We start from the raw sequence: 27591 nt of genomic DNA, 5'->3' as shown, positions 1-27591 counted from the left end.
ACCAGGCCGGGGCCACGGCCAAAAAGGCCCTGGCTCTAGTCGAGGCCAGTCTAATTTCCACCAGGTCAGGGCTGCTTCAGGGATCATCTGATGGGTGAGCTACCTGGCCATGGATTCAGTGAGGAGAAGCAGGAGAGCAGCAAATTTGTTTCATATGGCTGTTTGCAAAAGTGCGAGGGTTTCCTCACAAAAGTGGAGTGGGTATTACGTCTAGAAAGTCTTTACAGTTCCTCCAGGAAGCTAGTCTCCTTCCCTCCTGCCGCCAACACACACAAATATATCTGCCTCCAGACTCGGGAAAGTAGGGTGGAATTTGTGTGAAATGTTCTGTGTGTGTATATGAGAGAGAGAGAGATGCACAACGGAAATGTCTAAGCAGAGACCAATGGAAGGCCAAGTACTGCTTTTTCCAAGATGGAGGGAAAGTGTGCAGTGTAATTAATGTAGACTGTACAGTGGTACCTCAGGTTAAGTACTTAATTCGTTTCGGAGGTCCGTTCTTAATCTGAAACTGTTCTTAACCTGAAGCACCACTTTAGCTAATGGGAACTCCTGCTGTCGCTGCGCCACCGGAGCACAATTTCTGTTCTCATCCTGATGCAAAGTTCTTAACCCGAGGTACTATTTCTGGGTTAGCGGAGTCTGTAACCTGAAGCGTATGTAACCTGAGGTCCCACTGTAATCTAGATTCTGTTGTCAGTGCAGTGGATGCTTGGGTTGCGAACGTGATCTGTGCGGGATACACGTTCACAACCTGCAATGTTCGCAACCCGCAGCTGCACGTCTGCACACGCACGGGCTGCAATTCGGTGCTTCTGCGCATGCACGATTTAGTGCTTCTGCGCATGTGCGACCGCCAGAACCTGGAATTAACTCCTTCTGGTACTTCCGGGTTTTGGCAGTCCATAACCCCAAAAAACGCAACCTGAAGCATCTGTAACCCAAGGTATGACTATATATGGTTCGATATTGTTGTAAAAGGAGGCGGGGGCATAAAGAAAGAGACTGGGGAGAGTGACTGCAGTGTCCTACTCTAGATGGGGGTGTCTGGGAAAGAGGCATCGCTTTCTCTGCAAAAAGAGCTCAGAGGAAGAAAGATCCCTTGGCATGGTCAGATGATGTTGATGGGGTGGGGAACATGATACAGTGGTGCCTCGCAAGACGAAATTAATTCGTTCCGTGAATTTTTTCGTCTAGCGAATTTTTCGTCTTGCGAAGCACGGTTTCCCATAGGAATGCATTGAAAATCAATTAATGCGTTCCTATGGTAAAAAAAAAGTCCAAACAAAGCCAAATTTGGTACAACAAGAGTTTATTAAGTGCTCTTTAAAGTCACACATACTGTAAAGAGCATTTCAAAATTCAAACCCAGAATTTTTTTTAAAAAAACAGCAGCGTGGCCCAATGGTCACAGAAAATCATAAAAATGCAGGGGGGAAAACACAAGCTTCCAGATTCTTGCAAACCCCTCCCCAAATGTTCCCCCAGCCACCCAGCACACAGAAATTCAAATCCAGATTTTTTTTAAAAAAACAGCAGAGTGGCCCAATGGTCACAGAAAATCATAAAAATGCAGGAAAAAAACACACAAGCTTCCAGATTCTTGCAAACCCCTTCCCAACACCAAGTCCTTGAATTCCAAACACCCCAACCCAAAATCCAACCCCCCCAAAAAAAAGTTTTAAAAGCTTAACTTACCAAATGGCTGCAAAAGAAGTTTTGGAAAAGCTTCAAAAATCACCAAAGTCTTTAAAAACCTCAAAAAAGGCTACTATGTACACTGCGTTCTATGAGTTGCTCCTCGAAGTCAAGTCGCAACTGTATTAACGGTGTTAAGAAAAAGGAAACAAACTCGCAAGACGTTTTCGTCTTGCAAAGCAAGCCCATAGGGAAATTCGTCTTGCGAAGCAGCTCAAAAACCGCAAAACCCTTTCGTCTAGCGAGTTTTCCGTCTTGCGAGGCATTTGTCTTGCGGGGCACCACTCACGTTTCTGGGCAACATGTTCCCCACAGACATCTGTGAGAACAGGATGCCGGAACACTGCGGTCGGAAGCAGGGCATGGGTTGGAAAATGACAAAATGTCCGGCAAAATTCTGCCCAGAAAGCTCAACAACTTTGGCCAGAATTTTTAAAAAGCTCAAGTACTTTTGTGTCTGGATTTTCACTTTTTGAAATATGGCAACCCTACTCTACAACAGTGTGTAGAAATCAGCAGGCGATTTTTAAATTTTTGACAGCATGGAGATGAACACTTTCAATTGGTTGTTGTTGTTTAGTTGTTTAGTGGTGTCCGCCTCTTCGTGACCCCCTGGACCAGAGCACGCCAGGCCCTCCTGTCTTCCACTGCCTCCCGCAGTTTGGTCAAACCCATGCCGGTAGCTTCGAGAACACTGTCCCACCATCTCGTCCTCCGTCGTCCCCTTCTCCTTGTGCCCTCCATCTTTCCCAACATCAGGGTCTTCTTCTCTTCTTCTGAGGTGGCCAAAGTCTTGGAGCCTCAGCTTCAGGATCTGTCCTTCCAGTGAGCACTCAGGGCTGATTTCCTTCACAATGGATCGGTTTGATCTCATTGCAGTCCATGGGACTCTCAAGAGTCTCCTCCAGCACCAGAATTCAAAAGCATCCATTCTTCAGCGATCAGCCTTCTTTATGGTCCAGCTCTCACTTCCATACATCACTACTGGGAAAACCATAGCTTTAACTATATGGACCTTTGTTGGCAAGGTGATGTTGCCAAATCCAGCTGTAGTTCCTGGCGCAAGAGCTCAGGGCCATCTTAAGCATATCTGGCGCCATGGTGCAAATATCTCTCCGGCGCCGCCCCGCCCCCCCCCCGTTGTCGACCTTTTTTAGGGGGGGTGCTTTGGTCTGGCTCCTTTACATCACGTGGTCCGATGCTGCACGTAAGTAAGAGGCGTCCAGATTGCAACCCAGATGGCCTCCCATGAAACCTCCCTCTAAGCGCCTGGTGCCCCTTAAATGCCCCCGTCCGGGGAAGTCTGCACCACAGGAGTGCCAGCAAGCAGATCAGGTGGCTTGCTGGCTGTGCCATCCTCGCTTGGCATCAGGACCGCACAGGGCGCTTCCCTGCTCTGCTCGCAGGCTCCGCAGGGAGGTGCGCAGGCAGCAATGCGGCCAGAGAGGGGCGTCCTGTGCCTGCCCCCAATTGCGCCTGTCAGGCGGCCCCGGCAGAAGGGGACACAAAGAGGCTTCCCTGAGCAGGAGGCAGCATGCTCCGATGGGTGGCTGAGAGAAGGGAGCCGGGAAGGGAGTGCGCCCTGACTCTCCTTCCCAGACACTCAGCCTGTGGCCCCCTCCAAAATCTGGTGCCCTGACACCCCACACCACTAATCTCTGTGGGTAAGACGCCCCTGCAAGAGCTTATGAAAAGGTTGACAGGCATAAGTACAGTGGTACCTCTGGTTACAGACACTTCAGGTTATGGCTAACCCATAAATAGTACCTCGGGTTAAGAACTTTGCTTCAGGATGAGAACAGAAATCGCGCAGCGGTGGCAGCAGGAGGCCCCATTAGCTAAAGTGGTACCTCAGGTTAAGAACGGACCTCCAGAATGAATTAAGTTCTTTACCCGAGGTACCACTGTACTCTGGGAACTGGCTGTAACATTGGAGGGGGCTTATGAAGTTTGTCAGAAATCAGCAAACTTTTTCAGCAGGGGGCGAGTCCACTGTTGCTCAAACCTTGTGGGGGGCCGGACTATATTGGGGATGGGGGATGAACTAATTCCTATGCCCCACAAATGCATTTAAAATAAAAGGACACATTCTACTCATGTAAAAACACGCTGATTCCCGGACCGTCTGCGGGCCAGATTCAGAAGGTGACGGGGCAGGATCCAGCCCCTAGGCCTTAATTTGCCTACCCATGAAGTTTGTGCTTTGGCAACAGCTGCAGTGCAGCCCCCCACCCTGCCTGGGCCAGGGTGGTTGTGGGCTGAGGCCTCAGGGCAAGCACATTGGGTCCAGAGCATAACATTGAGGTTGGCAAGCTGACTGTTGCCCACTATGCAGATTTCACTTCCTGCCTGGATAAAAGGCTGTGAGGAAGGACTAAGGATGGGGAAAGGGACATTGTTACTGCCACTTACTGCTGAGCTAGGTTCAAGGTTTTTGAACAACTTAGGTCAAGGCTACCTCAGGGATTACCTGAACCCTTACATCCCAGCTCAGATCACGGAGATCAGCTGCAGGCAATGTTCGAAATTAGCCAGGCGCTAAGCGCATTTTGCACCCGGCTTTGGACCACTTGCGACCAAGTGAAGATTCCTGGGCGTCAGGATGGTGCCTGACGTCTCCAGCATCTGGGGATCACTGGATTTGGACTGTTTTCACACACTGATACCCCACCCTATCGTATCCTGTCAGTTCTATTTTATCTGCACAATCAGAAATGAATTTCTGGAACCAAATTGGGTTTTCGGGGCCGCCTGAGCAGGAAGAGTCACCGTTAAGAAAAAGAGTTTGGATTAATAGGCCAATATATATGTGGGCTATCCCTGGACAAAGTAACTTATTATAATAATAATTTACTATTTATACCCTGCCCATCTGGCTGGGCTTCCCCAGCCACTCTGGGCAGCTTCCAAAAGAATATTAAAATACTGTGATACATCAAACATTAAAAGCTTCCCTAAACAGGGCTGCCTTCAGATGTCTTCTAAAAGTCTGGTAGTTGTTTTTCTCTTTGACATCTGGTGGGAGGGCGTTCCACAGGGCGGGTGCCACCACCGAGAAGGCCCTCTGCCTGCTTCCCTGTAACTTGGCTTCTCGCAGTGAGGGAACCGCCAGAAGGCCCTCGGTGCTGGACCTCAGTGTCCGGGTAGAACGATGGAGGTAGAGACGCTCCTTCAGGTATACTTCTTTCAGTTCTTAAAGCTCTTAACCTAGCTCAAGCTTGCCATCTGAACCTGCCAGATGTTTAACTGAGAATCCATCACAGTCAGTCCATCATTTGAAAAGACTTTAGAGCTGTCTGGCCCCCAAGACTTACCTAGCTTATATATCCGAGTTTCTAACACCGGCTTCAGGTACATTGTTGGTCATTTCCCAAGTTGGTGAGGCTCATTTGACCATGAGAAGCCAAGCCTTTTGTGGCATTGGCCCAGCCCTGTGGAATACTCTGCCAATAGTATGGAATAACTGTACCAACTTTTCTTTTCCACCAAGCCTATGAAGGCAGTTAAGAACTCATCCTTCCATAATGCTTAATTGATGTCTGTATTTAACCTTTGTATGGTTTTATATTTCTATCGCTGCAAACCACTTTGAGATACACCATATTTTTCCGTGCATAAGACGAGGTTTTTTATTCATTTAAAAATGATGTTACAAATTGGGGCTCTTCTTATACACAGGTAGTGCGGGAGGGGGCGATTGGTTTCAGCTGCGAGCAGGAGATTCTCAGCGTCACATGGGTGGGCAATTGGTGGCTGTCGCAAGGGCTGTTTGTGATGGGCTGCCGCTGCGGCAATTGGGCGGTTTTTTGGTGGCTGCCGGCATTGAACGGGCAGACGATTGGTGGCTTCGGTGACGCTCGCCTTTCTCAGTGTTTGCACGCTGGGTGACCGATTTTCAGCAGTCCCCCCCAAAAAGCTTAACAACCCATGGCAGTCTCCCCCTATTTTCTTAATTTTGAGTCCCCCAAAATAGGGGGTGTCTTATACACAGGGGAGTGTTAGACACAGAAAAATACGGTTATATATCTGTATTTAGGACAGAAGGGTAAAGGACTCCTGACCGTTAAGTCCAGTCGTGTCCGACTCTGGGGTTGCGGCGCTCATCTCGCTTTAATGTCCAAGGGAGCCAGGCGTACAGCTTCTGGGTCATGTGGCCAGCAGGACTAAGCCGCTTCTGGCGAACCAGAGCAGCGCACGGAAACGCCGTTTACCTTCCCGCCGGATTGGTACCTATTTATCTACTTGCACTTTGATGTGCTTTCAAACTGCTAGGTTGGCAGGAGCTGGAACCGAACAACCGGAGCTCACCCCGTTGCGGGGATTCGAACCGCCGACCTTCTGATCGACAAGCCCAAGAGGCTCAGTGGTTTACACCAGAGCGCCACCCGCGTCCCTTATTTATGACATAGTGGTATACAAATATTGGTATCAATAAATGAATAGTTCAGTGGCAGAGCATTTGCTGTGCACGATGCAGGAAATCCTAGATTTAATTCCTAGCAGCATTTCCAGGAAGTGCTGTGAAAAGACCCCTACCAGAAATATTGGAGAGGCACTGTACAGGGTTATAAAGACTAGGACTAGCCACCTGAGAAACATAGAATCATAGAATCCTAGAGTTGGAAGAGACCACAAGGGCCATCGAGTCCAACCCCCTGCCAAGCAGGAAACACCATCAGAGCACTCCTGACATATGGTTGTCAAGCCTCTGCTTAAAGACCTCCAAAGTAGGAGACTCCACCACACTCCTTGGCAGCAAATTCCACTGTCAAACAGCTCTTACTGTCAGGAAGTTCTTCCTAATGTTTAGGTGGAATCTTCTTTCTTGTAGTTTGGATCCATTGCTCCGTGTCCGCTTCTCTGGAGCAGTAGGAAACAACCTTTCTCCCTCCTCTAGGTGACATCCTTTTATAGATTTGAACATGTCTATCATATCACCCCTTAACCTCCTCTTCTCCAGGCTAAACATGCCCAACAGTTTCTACCCAAATGCATTTCTGGTTTTAAGGAGTCTCTATAGGTGTATATTGTATTTTAAAATGGGGTTTCAAAGTTTTTGGGGTTTTTGAATGTCTGATGTAGATTTTTCAATTTCATTGTTCTGTATGGGACAATGACAATAAAGATATCGTATTGCATCGTATCACCAGTCAGTGCAGAAATGCTAATCTGGATGGACCCGATGGTCTGATTCGGTATCAGACAGAGAGCTTCCTGTGTTCCTGTAATAGCTCAGGGGGGGGGGCTACAAGGACTCTCCTATGTTAACTGGTTTCCCCCCACCCTCTCTTTATTGCTCACAGGCTGAGCTGGCCGGCGTCTTCGAACTTCAAGTCCACTCCTTCACCACCACCAGCCTGCGGAGCTTCTGCCACGGCGGCCAGCCCTGCCGCCTCTTCTTCCGCGTCTGCCTGAAGCACGCCCAGGCCGTGGTTTCTCCGGAGCCCCCCTGCACCTTTGGGGCAGCCTTGAGCGACATTGTCCCTGCTGACCGCAACGCCGTGGCCACCAGCGGGCCGATCCGGGTCCCTTTCCACTTCAAGTGGCCGGTGAGCTCCTTTCCCCCAGGCCTCAGATCTGCATGTTCTGAGCCTCTCGGTTTCAAACTCAGGACAGGAAGCCGTACTCTGCACCCCTTTCTCCCACGGGATCCTGATGAATTTGCTCCCTGTGTCCCATATAGTTGGCGTTTTCTGTCTGGCACATGCCTTGTTTCTGTACTTTAGTGTGCAACGAGAAGGTATGGGGAAAGATGTGTTGCGGCATGTGTGGGGCTAGGATATCTGTTGGGGGGTGCAGAACCTCAGTTAAGTATTTTTATTGATTTACTTGAGTGTGTGGGAATGTTCAGGGTTGGCAGAGAGGATATATTGTTTATTAATATCCTTCCTAACTTGCTCTAGAAAGTTCCTTTACTTAGCAGAGTTTACATTCCCCTTTTTACATGCACAGCAGATAGTTGGTCGCAGGCTCGTGTGAGCCTCTCACTATTATACAATTCGGTCTGTTTCAGATTGAATTGTACGTTCCTGGTAAGTTCCCTTGAATCCTTAAAAGAATAAAGACACCACGATCTTATTCAAAGTCCAGGGCAGTCTTTAGCATATAAGCCACCCAGATCCACCCAGCACACACACACCCCCGCCATCCAGAGACGAAACAGGTCCATGGCTCCACAAGTGACGCCGACTGCCAGTTATTTTTCTCGCGGGCTCCTTCTATAGTTGCAGCCTCAGGCTGGAGGCACCTTCTCCTCCCCAACCCACCACCAGAGCCGCTTGCTGCAGGAAGTTTCCAAGGTTTTAATTAATTTGCAGCAATTGAAGTGCGGTTAAGAGAGGAGGCGCGGAACAGCGGCGCAGCTCCCCCCCCCCCAAAAAAAATCTCCAAACAAAAACAGGCGTGGGGGTTGCCCTCTCTTGTTCCCAAATTTCTTTTCTTAGTGGGTTGGAAACGGTTGATTTTTCTTTTGAACCCCCAAACTTGAGCAGAAAAGCGGATGATTTTTCTTTCGAAGCCCCAAACTTGAGCAGAAAAGCGGAGAGTGCCACCGATGTCTTTGGTAAATGAGCGCACAGTCGAAAGTCCTTTAGCGAAACAGTAGGTATACATTTTGGTAATACCTAGGTACATATGCATTTTGTTTTTCTAGCTTGATGAAAATTATTTATTATTTCATAACAGGTAGATAGTTAAGAGCTTAGGTGGCTTCGGCTGCGGGCACCTGGCACCCCCCAGTATTTGGAGCCTGGGTACCCCACACCCGTGGGTAAAAACAGCCCTGCCAAAGTCAATAAAAGACGTTTACTTACATCAGTTCACAGTTGGATCCCTGAAGGCAGACTTAGTTACCACTACAGTCGTACCTCCAGGTGAATGTGCTTTGGGTTGAGCACGTTCGAGTTGAGCTCCGCGGCAACCCGGAAGTAACGGAGCGCGTAACATCTGGGTTTCGCCGCTCGCGTATGCGCAGACACTCAAAATGACGTCACGCACATGTGTGGAAGCGGCAAAACGCAAGAAGATCAGACGTATCCATCCTTAAGGAAATCAGCCCTGAGTGCTCACTGGAAGGACAGATCCTGAAGCTGAGGCTCCAAGACTTTGGCTACTTCAGGAGAAGAGAAGAAGGGGAAGATAGACTCTCCACTATGACCTGTCCATCTTGGGTGGCCCTGCACAGCATAGCTCATAGCTTCTCTGAGTTATTCAAGCCCCTTCGCCACTGCAAGGCAGGTGATCCATGAAGGGGATAGATCAGACCTCTCCATTCTAAAGGAAATCAGCCCTGAGTGCTCACTGGAAGGACAGATCCCGAAGCTGAGGCTCCAAGACTTTGGCCACCTCAGGAGAAGAGAAGATTCCCTGGAAAAGACCCTGATGTTGGGAGAGATGGAGGGCACAAGGAGAAGGGGACGGCAGAGGACGAGATGGTGGGACACTGTTCTCGAAGCCACCAGCATGAGTCTGACCAAACTGCGGGAGGCAGTGGAAGACAGGAGTGCCTGGCGTGCTCTGGTCCAGGGGGTCACCAAGAGGCGGACACCACTAAACGACTCAACAACAACAAAACCAAAAGAGTACCTTTTCTAGGATGCCACCTGTTGCAATAATGTGTTCACATTATCAAAAGACAAGTAAATACTTCTTCTTTTTTCCCTTTTTGGCAGTATCGTTTATCCACGTGCAACAAATTTGACCAGGACTTCTTTAAAGAAGTGATACCCTTGTTAAGACTGCCGGCCCTGCCATTAGGCAGGATGAGGCAAGTGCCTCAGACAGTTGATTTTGAGTGTCATGACAGCCAACTGTTAAGTTAAGATTATTATTATTATTATTATTATTATTATTATTATTATCATCATCATCATCATCATATATTATTTTACTGCCAGGGAAGAGGGGAAGCAGTTATGAGATTTTCTGCTTCAGGTGCTAAAATAAATTAGTCAGCTTTTTGGGTATTAGGTACCTTGACTTGGAGTTGAGCCGGGGGGTGGGGGTGGCATTTGCGGCTCTGCCTCCCTCAATATTATTATTATTATTATTATTATTATTATTATTATTACTACTACTACTACTACTACTACTACTACTACTACTACCGTATTTTCCCATGTATAAGACACCTCCTATTTTGGGGGAGTGAAAATTAAGAAAATACACTATCCGTGTATGACAACCCCTTATTTTAAACTTCAAAAATGTAGGAAAAAATATAGTCTTATACGCGGGAAAAATACAGTTCTTCTTCTTCTTTTTCTTCTTCTTTTGCGTGTGTGCAGCCCAGCTTAATAAGAATTTATTTGCTGTTTTTCCTCACTTGGTTAAGGCAAAACAGACAACACAATACACGATTTTAATATTTGAGTGTAACCCTAAAGGTGTTTCCCCACCAACTTGTTCCCTCACAGTTCTTGTTCTGAGGAGAAAACGAGAGAAATTTTCTTTTTTTCTTTTACAATTTTGGTCTATGTGGTGTTGGGAAGGCAGCCATTTATATTTATTTTTGGATCCGAGTATGTTCTCCTGAATCGAATTGTCGTGTTTTTTATTAAGTGTAAGACGCACTCTGGGAGTTTGAATGAAGGCTGTTGTAGAGAAAAACAACAACAGGAGACCGAGGAGAAATTGTGAGGGAAATACTGGACTGAGGTGGGGACAGTCTAGCCGGCATCTGGAGCAAACAGAGGACTACTTAGTTGCCCATAAACACCACATCCAGCTTTTTATTTTTATTTTAATGTGTGTATCAGCTCCATAAAAACTCTGACTCCATTTTAGCCGGTAGACGGAAAACCGCCCAGCAGCTTTTAGGCCGCCATGTTCACCCCGAGGCCTTTCTCTCTCTCTCTTTTTTATAATATTTTTTTATTAATTTTAACATAAAAATTATAAAATGTACCACAAAACTTATCACTTATACAATCTTTTTGGACTTCCATCAGCTCCTCTGATGATCCACCGTTTTCGCCACTTCTTATGCATTTCTTTACTTTATATTGCCCTTTACATCTCTTGACAAATCATCCTCCATTTTTGCAATACTTCCAATCCTACTCCTCACAAAACTTCTTGCAAGCCTACAAACGTCGTCTGTTCTTCACAATTACTTTTCAAATAGTCTGTAAATTTACTCCAGTCTTCCGTGAATTTCTGGTCCCGCCGGTTTCGAATCCTTCCTGTTAGTTTATCTAATTCTGCATAGTCCATTAACTTCATCCTCCATTCTTCAATCGTCGGCAATTCTTCTTGCTTCCATTTTTGGGCCAGTAATATTCTTGCTGCTGTTACTGCATATAAAAAAAGAGCTTATATTCCTTTCTATTTATATCACTCCCCACAATGCCCAGTAGAAATGCTTCTGGTTTCTTTATAAATGTATATTTCAACATTTTTTTCAACTCATTATATATCATCTCCCAGAAGCATTTCACCTTTTTACATTCCCACCACATGTGATTAAATGTTCCCTCTTTTTCTTTACATTTCCAACATTTATTACTAACTTTCTACATTTTCGGAGGCCTTTCTCTTGGAGCAAGGCCAGATTGACACACGACTCTCCTTCCTTCCTTCCTTCCTTCCTTCCTTCCTTCCTTCCTTCCTTCCTTCCTTCCTTTCTTTCTCCCACAAATCCTTTATTATTTTATTCACATAATATACACTCTTTACAACAAACAACTCCAAAATAAACAGACAGCTCCAAAAATGAAATCATATGTAACAAAACCATAAGTCTCATGTTTTCATTTACACTGATCTCCTCTCCGATACCTTTACTTGATATTTTTTGCTGCTTTCCTTATAGAATCTTTATGAAAATTTAAATCTCTTAAATCCTATGCCAATCTTTAACAATTAATCCCTTCACCTCCCTCCTCCCCAGCCCAGTACTTCCCTCCAGCCGTGTGGGATCTCCTTTACCTACTATTATTTTTGTTATTGTTGCGTTATCCACTTTATTTGTTATTCCAAACTCAATATATTATTATCGTATCTCCTTGCACCTTTTAAACTTTTCCATATTAATTTTTAATCTCCATCACCGACTTTTCATGTATTCCTTAATGCATTCTCACTCTTTATTAATTTTTTGATTAGAGTAGCCTCTAATTGATGCTGTTAATTTTGCCATCTCCGTGAATTCAAGAAATTTGGTTCTCCATTCTAATAATTCTGGTAATTTATCAGTTTTCCATTTTTTTGCCACGACGATTCTGGCTGCCACGGTTGCGTAAAGGAATATATTCCTTTTATCCTTAGGGATACTAAACCCAGCAAAAATGCTTCTGCTTTTTTAAAGATCGAACTCCTAAATACAGGTGAAACTAGAAAAATTAGGCAGAAATGACTGGCAGAATCCGAGACCAGGGAGAAGAGACAGTGGAAGAGGACTGGAAAAAATTTAAGGACTATTTGCAAAAGCATTGTAAACTGTATGAATGTTAAAATGATGCAGGATATAAAAACAACATGGCATTAGTAACCTAGTGGAAAGGAGTATGAAAATAACTGAACTATAAGAACAAAGACGAAATTTGAATAATATTATGTCAAACTTAAATATTTAAATATTTGATCATGAAAGACAAATTCGGAGACATAATTGCTGAAATGTACAATTTAAAACAAATTTTGAGAGAAGGTGAAACATTGCGGAACATGATTTTGTAACTAGGAACACAGAAAAGGGAGACGTGAGGGAGTCATGAAAGAGGATTATGGAAATAATACTCAAGAAACTGAACTATTTTCTTTTTTGTGTTTTTATATTATGTATTTTTTATTTGTATTTTTGTATGTCCTTTATGTTTTCTTTTTGTCTTCTTTTTTTAACTTTGTTGTATTGTTTGAACTGTTTGAAATCTTTAATAAATATCTTATATATATATAAAAAAACTCAAAAAATATCGTGGGAAAGTTCCTTGAGTTCTGTAATCCAACTTGAAAGGCGAAACTAATATATGAGACTCATGACATGCAAAGCAAGATATGTCAAGCCTTGATTTGTTATCATTGCGGTGATCATGGCGTACAGCTGATGAAAAGCCCCAATTAATCTCAGAAAATTAGAATATTCAAGGAAATCATCAAAACGAGGATTGCAAATCGAGCAAGTTTGGACCTCTGAGAAGTAGAGGCACATCTCGCTTTGCATGTCACGAGTCGATCTCATATATTAGTTTCACCTTTGAAGTTGAATGACCTAAATGAATGAACTTTCCCACGATATTCTGATTTTTCGAGTTTATCTTTTTAAGCTCTTCGTGTATCATAATCCAGAATTGTTTCACCACTTTGCACCCCCACGACTTTCCTTTCTGTCCCCCCCCCCTCAGCATTTTTCCTGACTTATAAAAATGGTTTCCCTGCATTCCCCAGCTTGTGAGAAGGGACCTTGCGTGCGCAAGTCCTAGTCTTAACCGTAGCTGAAAAAGTACCAAGGTGGATGCGAAATGGCTGCTCGCCGGCAGTTCCCTCACACCTGATTGCGGGCGTTTACTAAGCCCGAGGCGGCCATTTATGAACACGACAGTCTCGCCTCCCATAACAGTACTTTTGAAGTAAAACTCTTTTTTTAAAAAAAAAAGTATTGATTTTTCACATCTATTTATTTATTTATTTTTTCTAAAATGTTTATTGATTTTCCATTTTTTTAAAAAAACAAATAAACATAGATCTCAACAGTTTTTAAACCAATCCTAATAACATTGTTAACTGACTTCCTCGTATCCCCCTAGTTTAATTTCAGCGTATGTCATTTTAACAGTTTTCCAAAACCAATTTTCTTGTTCACTTAACATCTTTCTTTCTTTCTTTCTTTCTTTCTTTCTTTCTTTCTTTCTTTCTTTCTTTCTTTCTTTCTTTCTTTCTATTTTGGCACTAAACATATTAACTCCTAAAATTACATATTTAAATCCTAAGCCTATCTAACATTTGCAAGCTTTTCCAATTAAATTAACTTAACATATTTAACTAAATAGTCTTTAAATTTCCTCCATTCCTCCTGGTACTCCTCCTCCTTCTGGTCGCGGCAGACTTTTCCAGTCAGATCGGCTAGCTCTGAAAACTCCATCATCTTTATCTGCCATGATTTTCCACATTTATAACAGATATAACATATAAAACACACAAAAGAAAACACGTTACAATACTAAAAAAAGAAACAATAATATAAACACTTATTACTTCTAAAACCCAATTTAACTTTCCTTGACAACTGACTGAATTTCAGTCTATCACCTTGTAACATTTCTCCAAAACCGTCTTTCTAATAAAATTAACTCCTTCAATTTACTACCTTCTTCTCTTTTCTTAATAATCTAAATCCATAATGCTTTACAATTCATTCTTATTCTAATCCGAAGCCTATTTGATACTTTCAAGTGTCTTCTAATTATGTTCTGTTACAATATTTGGCTAAATAATCTTTGACGTTCTTCCAATCTTCTTGATAATTCTCTTCTTTCTGGTCGCGGATTCTTCCAGTCAGGTCGGCCAGCTCCAATAAGTCCAACATCTTCATCTGCCATTGGTATTTCTTGAGATTTCCAGTTTTTAGCTAGCAGCAGTCTTGCCGCTGGAGTGGCATACAAAAACATCTTTTTGGGGCTAAAGTCAAAACTAAAATACAGCATCTGCTAATTTTTTTGGCACATGTGTCACTTGGTCTGCTTCTACTGACCAGAAGGGAAGAGTGACACCTGGCTTGAGAGCAGTACATGGGAAAAGGATCTAGGAGTCTTGGTTGACCACAAACTTGACATGAGCCAACAGTGTGACGCGGCAGCTAAAAAAGCCAATGCAATTCTGGGCTGCATCAATAGGAGTATAGCATCTAGATCAAGGGAAGTAATAGGGCCACTGTATTCTGCTCTGGTCAGACCTCACCTGGAGTCCTGTGTCCAGTTCTGGGCACCACAATTCAAGAAGGACACTGACAAACTGGAACGTGTCCAGAGGAGGGCAACCAAAATGGTCAAAGGCCTGCAAACGATGCCTTCTGAGGAACGGCTAAGGGAGCTGGGCATGTTTAGCCTGGAGAAGAGGAGGTTAAGGGGTGATATGATAGCCATGTTCAAAGATATAAAAGGATGTCACATAGAGGAGGGAGAAAGGTTGTTTTCTGCTGCTCCAGAGAAGCGGACACGGAGCAATGGATCCAAATACAAGAAAGAAGATTCCACCTAAACATTAGGAAGAACTTCCTGACAGTAAGAGCTGTTTGACAGTGGGATTTGCTGCCAAGGAGTGTGGTGGAGTCTCCTACTTTGGAGGTCTTTAAGCAGAGGCTTGACAACCATATGTCAGGAGTGCTCTGATGGTGTTTCCTGCTTGGCAGGGGGTTGGACTCGATGGCCCTTGTGGTCTCTTCCAACTCTAGGATTCTATGATTCTATGAGTTATGTGAACAGGAATAGTTGCGGAGGAAAATGGCCAAGTCCCAGCGCCACCCACTCAAAATGGCGGCACTCTTGCCTTTCCAGAACTTGAGATTATTACTATTTTTCTAATTGGAGCCTTGCGTAAAATCGAATGAAATGCATTTGACCACAAGGAGGACAGTAGCACAAGGGGCTATTGTTTTGGCATTTTTGTGAAAGAATCACCAGCTTTGTTGAACACAACCTCAACTGCTGGCCCATTTGAAAATAACTGAGAATCAAAGTTGTTGTTGTTTGTTGTTGTTAGTTACCTGCCCTTTGCCCTAAGGTCCCAGGGCGGGATGCAACATGAAAACATCCTATTAAGAACACTTTAAAACACAATCACAAAAAGTAAGGTGGCAATTACTGTTATCCTTGAAGACTGAGGAAGAAGTTGAGGCCTCTCGTTGCACCATAATAATAATAATAATAATAATAATAATAATAATAATAATAATAATTTATACCCCGCCCATCTGGCTGGGTTTCCCCAGCCACTCTGGGCGGCTTCCAACAGAACACTAAAGTACAATAAGCTATTAAACATTAAAAGCTTCCCTAAACAGGGCTGCCTTCAGATGTCTTCTAAAAGTTTGGTAGTTGTCTTTCTCTTTGACATCTGGTGGGAGGGTGTTCCACAGGGCGGGTGCCACCACCAAGAAGGCCCTCTGCCTGGTTCCCTGTAACTTGGCTTCTTGCAGTGAGGGAACTGCCAGAAGGCCCTCAGAGTTGGACCTCAGTGTCCAGGTAGAACGATGCGGGTGGAGACGCTCCTTCAGTTATACTGGACCGAGGCCATTTAGGGCTTTCAAGGTCAGCACCAACGCTTGGAGTTGTGTCTGGAAACGTACTGGGAGCCAATGTAGGTCTTTCAAGACTGGTGTTATATGGTCTCAGCAGCCGCTCCCAGTCACCTGTCTAGCTGCCACATTCTGGATTAGTTGTAGTTTCCGGGTCACCTTCAAAGGTAGCCCCACGTAGAGCGCATTGCAGTAGTCCAAGTGGGAGATAACCAGAGCATGCACCACTCTGGTGAGACAGTCCATGGGCAAGGAGGGTCTCATCCTGCGTACCAGATGGAGCTGATAAACAGCTGCCCTGGACACAGAATGGACCTGTGCCTCCATGGACAGCTGTGAGTCCAACAGCACCTTAGAGACCAACTGAGTATAATACAACTCTTTTGAAGACTTGATTCTTTTAAGGGAGTTTTTAGGTTTTTAAGAAGTCTTTTTAACTACCTTTTTAAAGAATTGTTCTAATTTATTTTGACTATGGCAGACCCAACATGGCTACCCACTTGAATCTCACAGGTTTGGACCCTGTTCAACAAATTGCAAAAATGGAGCAGATTTTATGATGACTGATGGTTTGTGGATTTTTTTGAGAGAGAAAGTGTTTGTGTGTTACTTTTAATTTTTTGAGTTTTATTTATTTAAGTTCTTATATTACATCGGTAAACATTATCATATTACACCACAAGGCTTATTGTAATATAATTTTCAGCATGTATACCAAGTTTATATACAAGGTTTATATAGCTAAAGAAGAGAAACAAGGACAAAAAACTATTCCAAAATCATATATGTACCAACACTTTGGACTTCCCGTTGTATATTCCTTTTTTTACAAATGAATGTACTCTTATTATTGTATATTTCTTTACATTTGATCTAATACATTCCTATATCAGTATGTACCCTTGGTCTTATTTCTCAACTCTGTCTCTCTCCAACGTCAATCGAATGTGTGTGTGTGTGTGTGTGTGTGTTTTTAACGAATGTTTCAAAGGATTTTTCTTTCATGTGCTGCCACAAATGTGCTTACAGGTTTAAACGGTGGATATAAATGTTTAAATTAAGGGAAATTGAGGTTCTCCCATGTTCCGTATGCTTGGGGGCTATTCTAAACTTGGAATTGTGGTTTTTTTGCCAAATTAACCCCCTCGTGAGTATTGAAAACTGGCAGCTTTTTACAGTAGAAAAACTTCTGCTGTATTTCCTCAAGTCTCTCTCACTTGTCTTTTCTCTTCTTCCTTCTCTCCCAGGGCACCTTTTCCCTCATTATTGAATCTTGGAGGGCAGAATCCGGAGAGCCATCGACAGGTAAGTTAAAAATAAATAATCAATCAATCTTTAGAGACCAAACAAATCATTACAAATCAATACACAATTCATACAGCCCTACCTCCAGGTTAAACAAGCATTTTGTTCAGAATAATAGGGCTCATTTGTTCTTGCAACCACCGATAAAAACTTCGCCACTGCTAACGTTCTAGCGTTTGTCCGGTCTTCCAAAAGGAACCTGACATAGTGAGCCTCTGATATTCCCGGGAAAGGTACCAGCAAGGGTAGTATCAGTTCAGCCCTGGCCTGCTTATATTTTGCACAATGCAACAAAATACGTTTTATGGAATCGATGTCTTGAGCACACCAGCAAAGTCTGTCCTGGTAGGGAACTCCTCTCAACCTGCCATCCAACACTGCAGAAGGAAAGACGTTTAATAATAATAATAATATCTTTATTGTCATTGCCCCCTTCGGGGGCAACGAAATTACTTCACTGCTCCATAAAAACACTAATTAAACAATACAGTATAATACAGCAAGGGAGATTAGATGACTTTCAAAGTCCAGGCTTCCCATTCAGGGCCGAGATCGCTCTGGAGTAGAAGCTGTTCTTAAGACGGCTCGTTCTTGTCTTCATCGTCCTGTATCTCCGTCCCGACGGCAGGAGCTCGAAGAGACAGTGACCAGGATGTGATGGATCTTTTACTCTGTCCAGTGCCTTCCTATGGCACCTTGTGGCATAAATCTGCTCTAAGGTGGAGAGTGGGCAGCCAACAGTGCTCTCTGCTGCCTTAACAACCCTGCACAACCCCAACCTGTCCCGGGTAGTACAGCTTCCGTACCACACACAGAAGCCATAAGTGAGCACGCTCTCAATGGCACAGTGATAGAAGGCAAGCAGCAGTTTCTGCGGAAGATGGTTTTTCCTTAGTATTCTCAAAAAGTACAGTCTCTGTACTTTTAGTACTTTTAGTCTGGCTTTGGTGGAAAGCCTTCGGTAGTTTGGTACTGTCAGGTTTTTAATGTAAGGTGTTAACTTAAAGACATGCCCATATTGTACTCCTACTGCCAGCGAACTACAGACTGCGTGTGATCGAGATCGCAAGTCACTGTGTGCACTATCCCATAATCTTTGCTTTAACGTCTTTTGGGCGCCTTCATAACCCAGGTAATACAGTTGGGGGGGGGAGACAGACCAATAGAGGTGGCTTTTTTAAGCCATCGCTTCTCGGCCTTTTGGCTAAGATCAAGTGTAATTAATAATAATAATAATAATAATATATTTATATCCCGCCCTCCCCAGCCAAAGCCGGGCTCAGGGTGGCTAACAACAATAAAATAATACACCATTCTAAAATCGTTCTAAAAATCACCATTCATTATAAAATGAATTCAAATCAAATTGATGGCAACCATAAATAAATTAATATACAGTGAAAATATTCAAAGTGCTGCACATTCATGATAAGTCCAAACAGCATTCCTGTAAAGAGGGCCAATAGCACCCAAAGCAATAAGAGAAAGATGAAACAATGACCAAAAAAATACATTAAGGGGGCAGGAATAGGAAAGTTATCGTGTGAGAGACATAGAAAGCGCTACATTCCTTTTTTGTTTTCATTGAGTTTATTTACAACACACACACACACACACACACACTTGTCAAACTAAACTGAAAATAATAGTACAGAATCAAAAGAAAAACAAACAACAAAACACACACACAAAAATACAAATAAGACATGATAACGTACGAAAACTTATACAAAACAAATAATCAATAATATATATGTACCATAATAAAAAAAATTCCTTCCAGTAGTACATTAGAGACTAACTAAGTTAGTTATTGGTATGAGCTTTCGTGTGCATGCACACTTCTTCAGATACCACTTCTTCAGATACCTTCTTCAGATATTTCTTGCATGTACACGAAAGCTCATACCAATAACTACCGTATTTTTCGCTCTATTGGACGCACCGGACCACAGGACACACCTAGTTTTTAGAGGGGGAAATCAAGGAAAAAAATATTATTCCCCCCCCAGCCCCAAAGAGCCACGGACAGGCTGCGCACTTCCTCTTTAGCCTTGCGCAGCATCTTTAGCCTTGCACAACGGGATGGATCGTGCCCGCTGTCCACCGGGGCTGGACTAGATGACTCCTGGGGTTCCCTTCCAACCCCACAATTCTATGACCACGGAAGGTGTTGGGGGTCTCCACCACTGGAGGCTTTTAAGCAGCGGTTGGGGGACCATCTGCCTGGCGTTCTTTAGCTGTGATTCCTACATTGTGAGGGGGCTGGGCTGGATGACCCTCGGGTGGCCCTCCCAACTCTATACAGTCCTACAATTCTGCGGCAGGAGATACCACAGCCACTTCACACAATGCCCACTCCCAATTTTCGTCGGAGAGACATGTGGCTTCAGTGTCTAGGTAGGTACCCCCCTACCTGCCACTCTTCCCCCACCCCACTTAAGGCGAGGGAATACCTGCCCAGAGAAGCTCCCAGGTGAGGCAAGGGTTAAGATCTACCTCTGGTAAATGGCTTTGTATCCCCCCTCTTTCCCTTTTCCTCTTCCTCTTCTTTGCTATTTCCTTCTTTTGTGTTTTGTTTAATCTGCTTTTATTGTATACTAAAATAAAAGTTGCAAAGTTTCCTTTTTTATAATATTCCCCCCCCCTCCAAACTAAAACGTTTAGATAAAAACACTGATCCAGAGGAAAAGAAGGGGGTGGAGAAAGGATGGAAAAAGAAAAAGAGGTAGAGATAGAGAGATTTTTAAAAAGTTGGCTTCTTTAGCCTTGCACAGCCTCCCGCGGCTGGAGAGGCGCGCAAGGCTAAAGAGGATGGATCGTGCTCACTGCCCTGGCTTCCTCTTTAGCCTTGCGCAGCCTTCCCCCCGGCTGGAGAGGTTGCGCAAGGCTTTTCCCCAGGAGGGAGAAGGGACTGACTGGCTGCATCAGTCCCTTCTCCCTCCTGGGGAAAAGCCCGCAAGAGCCGCGCGAAGCTTGTGTGTGGCTCTTGGGGGCTTTTCCTGCCTGCCTCCCCCCCTGCATTCGCTCCATAGGACACCCAGACTTTCCCCCTTAGTTTTTAAGACGGGAAAAGTGCATCCTATGGTGCGAAAAATACGGTAAGTTAGTTGTTCTCTATGGTGCTACTGGAAGGAATTTTTTTAATTTTGTTTCGACTATCTACCTGTAACTTTTCTTCTAATTGACTTCCTTCATCCTCAACACAGTTTGTTGTTGTTGGTTTTTTAGGTAAACGGTCTCCTTTTTAGAATAATAATAATAATTTATTTATACCCCACCCATCTGGTTGGGTTTCCTCAGCCACTCTGGGCAGCTTCCAACAAAATACAGTGGTACTTCTGGATGCGAACGGGATCCATTCTGGAGCCCCGTTCGCATCCTGAAGCGAAGGCAACCAGTATCTGCGCAGGGTCACGATTCGCCACTTCCGCACATGCGCGTGATGTCCTTTTGAGCGTCTGTGCATGTGCGAGCGGTGAAATCCGGAAATAACGCATTCTGTTACTTCTGGGTCGCCACGGAGCGCAACCCGAAAACGCTCAACTTGAAGCCTATTCAACCCGAGGTATGACTGTATTAAAATACAATACAGTGGTGCCTCGCAAGACGAAAAGAATCCGTTCTGTGATTTTCTTCGTCTAGCGGTTTTATCGTCTTGCGAAGCAAGCCCATTGACAGATTAGCGGATTATCGCTTTTAGCTCTATTAGTGGCTTTTAGCGTCTTATCGTCTTATCGGATCAGCTGATAAGCGGCTTAGCGGCTTAGAAAAAGGGGGGGGGGACACAGCAGGAACTCGCAAGACATTGTCGTCTTGTGAAGCAAGCCCATAGGAAATTTGTTTTGCAAAGCACCTCCAAAACGGAAAACTCTTTCGTCTAGCGAGTTTGCCGTCTTGCGAGGCATTCGTCTTGCGGGGCACCACTGTAGACCCTCAAACATTAAAAGCTTCCATAAACAGGACTACACTCCTCTTTTCTTTCTTTTGCATATAATTTTATTGATTTTCAAATTCTAACAATTATATAGTACCATAACGTAACAACCATTATCCCATTTGCCCTGCCGAGCACACGACTTCCCTCCGTCCTTCTTCTGGTTTCCTTCTGTTACCTTTTATTTTGCACGTTTGTAACATCTCCATCCTATATTTATCTTAACTTGTCTCAACACTCTCTTTTTATCTTAAATAGAATGTTAATTCTTCTCACGAAGTGAGCCTTATCTTAGAAAGGACTTACATTCCTTATTCCTAATAAGTTTTGAGGTAAAACTGTCCCTTTAAAAAATGTGTACCAGAAAGGCTTATGAATTATCCTTAAAATTTCATATGTATATATTTTGTATCAAAGGTCTTAAATGTTTGTGGGTTTTCGCTTTTGATTCATTCTGATGTCTGTTAAACATATTGTTAGCCATGCAGTTTCGTGCAGATGCATCCATTTGTGTGTGTGTATTGAACTGTAAAACTTCAGAGTTGGAAGAGGGACCCTCAAGGGTCATCTAGTCCAACCCCCGGCAGCGCAGGAATGGTAGCTAAGAAATCCCTGGCAGATGGCCATCTAACCTCTGCTTGGAAACCTCCAATGCAGGAAAGCCCAACCACCTTCCAAGGGAATCTGTTCCACCGTCAAATGGCTTTTATCGTCAGAAAGTTCTTTTTCTTTTTTTAATAATAATGTTTATTAAAGTTTCACAAACAATAAAAAAATTCCAGAATTTAAACATAAGAAAAACTACTAAGATATAAAAATACAAAAACAAAACACATAAAGAATACACAGTAAAAAACAGTTAGCAAAAGAAGAGAGGAAAAAAGAAAAAAAGAAAGAATAAGAACAAAGAGAAAAGCCAAGAGACAAAACAGAAAATAGATTAATATTTTCAAATCTTATATTTCATTCACTAGTTTCTTGACCTCCTCACGTCTCCCATTTTGTATTCCAGTTCAAATATTAAATTCCGCAAATCCTTACCCTCTAACATTTGTCCTCACTCGAGATATTAACCTATTATAAATGTCAATTTTCCAGTTATCAATCCTTATTTACATTTTCTTAGAAATCTTTTTACCAACACCACTTATTTTCCATCAGACATCGTTTTAACATTCCTTAATTTTGCAGTGCTTCTGCAGGTAGTCTTTAAATTTCTTCCAGTCTTCCTCCACCGACTCTTCTCCCTGGTCACGAATTCTGCCAGTAGAAAGTTCTTCCTAGCATTTAGTCGGAATTTCCTTTCTTGTCATATGAATTCATTGGTTCGGGTCCTACCCTCCCCAGCAGCAGAAAACAAGCTTAAATAAATAAATAAAATAATAATAATAATAATAATAATAATAATAATAATAATAATAATAATAATATAATAATAATAATAATTTATTTTATTTATACCCTGCCCATCTGGCTGACTTTCCCCAGCCACTCTGGGCGGCTCCCAATCAAGTGTTAAAAACAGTACAGTGTTAAATATTAAAAACTTCCCTGAACAGGGCTGCCTTCAGATGTCTTTTAAAGAGAAGACAGCTGCTTATTTCCTTCTTCCATGTGACAGCCCTTCGGATACAGTGGTACCTTAGTTCAGTGTTTCCCAAACGTATTTGGGCAACGGCACACCTGTTTACCGGAAAAAAATCTCGCGGCACACCGCCATTAAAGCCCCGCCCCGTGACGTCAGCGCGCAGCGTCACGCCGGGAGGGACGCACAAAAGTGAACGTTTTTTCCCTTCCCCTTGCCGGGGTGGGAGGAGGCAGCAGAGCGAGGGACTGAGGGACGGCGGCAGCTGAGGCGGCTGTTGTGGTGGTGGCGGCGATAGCGGGCGGAGGAGGAGCCGTCGCCGGGAGTTGCTGCTGCTGCTGTTGCTGCTGCTGCCCGGACATGCCGGCCTCCTCCTCCTCCGCTGTCTCGCGCTCCTCCCTTTTGCACGCGCTGCCCCGCCGCTCGGCACCACCACCGCGGAGCCGCCCCCGGCTCGACGCGGATCCTCGCCGCCGCCGCCTCTCGCCGCCCGACTCGCCCGCCTCCCTCCCACGGCACACCAGCCGGTGTCTCACGGAACACTAGTGTGCCGCGGAACACCGGTTGGGAAACACTGCCTTAGTTCTCAAACCTAATCCGTTCCGGAAGTCCGTTCCTAAAACAAAGCGTTCCAAAACCAAGGCACGCTTTCCCATAGGAAGTAATGCAAAACAGGTTAATCCGTTCCAGACTTTTAAAAACAACCCTTAAAACAGCAATTGAACATGAATTTTGCTATCTAACGAGACCACTGATCCCTAAAATGAAAGCAATAATCAGTGTACTGTACTATAAAATAAATAAATCAGTATTTTAGATGATAAAAATCTAAATTATTATTATTTCTTACCTGCACTGATGATAGCCCTTGTTTGGATGGGGGTTGGCTTTTATTCATTTCCACAGTCACACAATCAGTCAATCATTAGCTGAACGGGGTTCCACACAGTCACAAAAACAAATGAACCGAAAAAGCCTCAAAACGCAAAACAAATAGCAAAAACAAAAGCACCAAATATAAGCTCCAAATATCACTTTAGAACACTGCAATTGGAAACGGAAGGCTTGAATTACAATTGGGGGGGGCGCAAATTAGAAGCGCAACTGGTAACACAAGGGGATGCAAAACGGAGCACTTTCGGCTTCCGAAAAAATGTTTGAAAACCGGAACACTTACTTCCGGTTTTGCAGCGTTTGGGTTCCAAATTGTTCGTGAACTAAGCTGTTCAAAAACCGAGGTGCCACTGTATTTAAAGATGTCAAATCACCTCTCGGTCTCTCTTTCCTTCCCTAATAATGTATGATGATGAAGAATATGAGATACAGATAGTGTAACACTGTTTTCTCCCCAGTATCCTCCTCCTGTTATAGGCAGGAGTGGAGGTGTTGAAGCTTTTTTTCTTTTATAAATGTTATTTTATGTTTAATTTTCTCATATATGTATTTTAACAAAAAACAACAACCCCACCCCACAGTCTTTACATGATCGATCCACGTTTTCTTCGACTTCCCTTCCTGCCCTTCTGTGTTTCCTTATTTTGTATCTTTTTACTACTGCAGAACCAATTTATATCTAATTAATAACTTCCCATTATATTCCCTTTTAATTATCTTTTACTGCCAGAGTTTATGTCAGTCCTGCTGAAAAAGAAGTGGTTTGCTAAAGGTCTCACAGAGAGTTCATACAAAGATGAGAAATGAACCAGGCAGCTCCTAGTTAGCTGATCTATGGATGAAAAGCAGTATACATATTTAATACAGTGGTGCCTCGCAAGACGAAAAGAATCCGTTCTCTGATTCTCTTCGTCTTGCGGTTTTTTCGTCTTGCGAAGCAAGCCCATTGACGGATTAGAGGATTAGCGCTATTAGCGGCTTTTAGCGGCTTATCAGCTTATCAGATCAGCTGATAAGCGGCTTAGCGGCTTAGAAAAGGGGGGGAGGAAAAAACCCCCGCAGGAATTCACAAAACATTGTCGTCTTGCGAAGCAAGCCCATAGGAGATTCGTTTTGCGAAGCACCTCCAAAACGGAAAACTCTTTCGTCTAGCGAGTTTTCCGTCTTGCGAGGCATTCGTCTTGCGGGGCACCACTGTAATAATAATCGGGGGAATGGAGAAGAAACATAGATGGTTGAAATGAGGCTTATTCCAAGCCTGAATTGTCTGAAAATAAGTTCTTCCTGAGGTGTAAAAAAAAATGTAATTAAAAAGTGGGATGCTGTAGGGAATTCTATTGCTACACCTTGTGGTAATAATAATAATAATTTTTATTTATACCCTGCCCTCCCCAGCCATGGCCGAGCTCAGGGCTTCTAACAAGCAATAATAAAAACAAGTTGAATTAATACAACTTAAAAACAAGATTAAAATATTGAAACATTAAAATATTAAAATACAGCCTCATAACAGGAGGAGAAAGGAAAAAGGGAAAAGAAAGAGGGGGAGGGAATTGAATTGACTCCAAGCCAAAGGCCAGGCGGAACAACTCTGTCTTACAGGCCCTGCGGAAAGAAATTAGATCCCGCAGGGCCCTGGTCTCATGAGACAGAGCGTTTCACCAGGCCGGGGCCAGTGTTGAAAAGGCCCTGCTCTGGTTGAAGCTAATCTAACTCCCTTAGGGCCCGGGACCACTAGGGTGTTGCTATTCATGGACCTTAAGGTCCTCCGTGGGGCATATCGGGAGAGGCGGTCCCGTAGGTACGAGGGTCCTAGGCCACATAGAGCTTTAAAGGTCAAAACTAGCACTTTAAACCTGACCCTGTACTCCACTGGGAGCCAGTGCAGTTGGTAAAGCAGTGGATGAATGTGATCCCATGGCAGAGACCCCGTGAGGAGCCTCGCCACGGCATTCTGCACCCGCTGGAGTTTCTGGGACAGCTTCAAGGGCAGCCCTGTGTAGAGCAAATTACAGAAGTCAAGCCTGGAGGTGACCGTCGCATGGATCACTGTGGCCAGGTCGGGCCATGAATGAAACCCATGAGCCTGGAAAAAATCTCAAAAAGCCTAAAAATACTTCTCAGGGTGCCGTTGAATCCTTACATGACTATTTCATTCAGAATGAGAGCTCTTCAAAGACTGCACTTACATGTAAGGAACCAGGGGCCCCGGAAAATATTCTCACCTCACTAACCAGGGCTCTGCATTCAGAGTTCAGGCAATCTCAAATACTGCACTTAAAATATTATGACCACAGTGTGATCTGTGGAAATGGGAACAAATTTGTATCATTTCATATTGTGTAATTCTGGTTTGGGCAGTCAAGGCTCAGGAGCAAAACTGGAAATAAAAGCTGTTATGGACATCACAAAATACCCATTTCAAAGAAGAAACACTGACTGATCAACGCCTGCCCCCATAGACAGCGCCCCTTCACAAAACAAAATGCAGACAAGAAGCAGAAAAACCCCTCCTAGCAAAAAAACAATTTCTATACTTAGGAAATAAAAAGTAGGAGCCTTAGTTGGAATTCTGGTGTCCAGAGGTACCACATGGGGGGTCCCAGATGTAGGATAGCTAATGCCCTAAACACAGTGACGGTCAAACTTCTTTAGCTTCTGAAATCTTTGTAGGCATCAACAGTTTCAAACATACCCCACAAGTGATAGGAATTTACACACAAGGAAATGGTAGTTTCTTTGGAAGCTGCGTTCTGCACTCATGGCCAACTCATGTTGTCTTTGCTTCCGCACCATCCCAGAAAACTCATCAAGCCTGGAAGTAATTGTTGGAGCACACAGCTGTCCATCTTAATAATAGCATCCTTATTTTGCTAAAGGGGACGCGGGTGGCGCTGTGGGTTAAACCACTGAGCCTAGGACTTGCCGATCAGAAGGTCGGCGGTTCGAATCCCTGCGACAGGGTGAGCTCCCGTTGCTCAGTCCCTGCTCCTGCCAACCTAGCAGTTCGAAAGCATGTCAAAGTGTAAGTAGATAAATAGGTACCATTCTGGCGGGAAGGTAAACGGCGTTTCCGTGCGCTGCTCTGGTTCGCCAGAAGCGGCTTAGTCCTGCTGGCCACATGACCCAGAAGCTGTACGCCGGCTCCCTCGGCCAGTAAAGCGAGATGAGCGCCGCAACCCCAGAGTCGGTCACGACTGGACCTAATGGTCAGGGGTCCCTTTACCTTTACTATTTTGCTAAGCTTTAGGAAGCAGGATAAGCCATGGTTTATGAAGTTCAAGATGTGTTTCTGGTCCTCAGGTGTGACCATTTGGATCATTGTAGAAAAACGGCAACAATCTACAATCAAAATGTTATTAATAGAAAATGTTACTACTAGAAAAGCAATGAAAGGACACAGATAACAGCTAGTTTTGTGTAGCGGTTAGGGGGCACAAGATTGAGATATCTGCTCACCCATGACGCTTAACTTGGTGCCTTGCAGAATGCTGCAGCAAGACTCCTTATGGGGTCCTTGCCGCAGGATCACATTCACCTGGTGCTATACCAGCTGCACTGGCTCCCAGTGGAGTACAGGATCAGGTTTAAGGTGCTGGTTTTAACCTTTAAAGCCCTATACGGCATAGGACCCTCGTACCTACGGGACCGCCTCTCCTGGTATGCCCCGCGGAGGAACTTACGGTCTTCAAACAAAAACATATTGGAGGTCCCGGGCCACAACAACAAAGGGGTCCTGGGCCACTAACAAAGAGGTTAGGCTGGCCTCAGCCAGAGCCAGGGCTTTTTTGGCCGTGGCCCCGATCTGGTGGAGCACTCTGCCACAAGAGACTAGGGCCCTGTGGGACTTGACATCTTTCCGCAGGGCCTGCAAGACAGAGCTGTTCCACCAGGCCTTTGGCCAAGGCACAGCCTGACCCCCTCTCTCCTTCTGTAATCCTC

General features: G+C 44.1%; 1 protein-coding gene across 2 annotated transcripts in view; it reads left to right on the top strand.

Moving 5' to 3' along the window:
• Nucleotides 1-27591, top strand: part of DLL3 (delta like canonical Notch ligand 3) — a 174357-nt gene that overhangs the window by 4359 nt on the left and 142407 nt on the right. Inside the window, exons 2-3 of one of the 2 annotated variants that reach the window (XM_082231102.1) lie at nt 7002-7247; nt 17176-17233. In XM_082231102.1, coding sequence (XP_082087228.1) covers nt 7002-7247; nt 17176-17233 — 304 coding nt within the window. Of the gene's footprint in view, nt 1-7001; nt 7248-16466; nt 16498-17175; nt 17234-27591 lie in introns of those variants that run through there. The other variant, XM_082231103.1, reaches the window with a different exon arrangement.

This window comes from Podarcis vaucheri, assembly GCF_965113315.1.
Source record: "Podarcis vaucheri genome assembly, chromosome: 7".
Taxonomy (NCBI): Eukaryota; Metazoa; Chordata; class Lepidosauria; order Squamata; family Lacertidae; genus Podarcis; species Podarcis vaucheri.
This window is presented reverse-complemented; position numbering and strand designations above follow the sequence as displayed.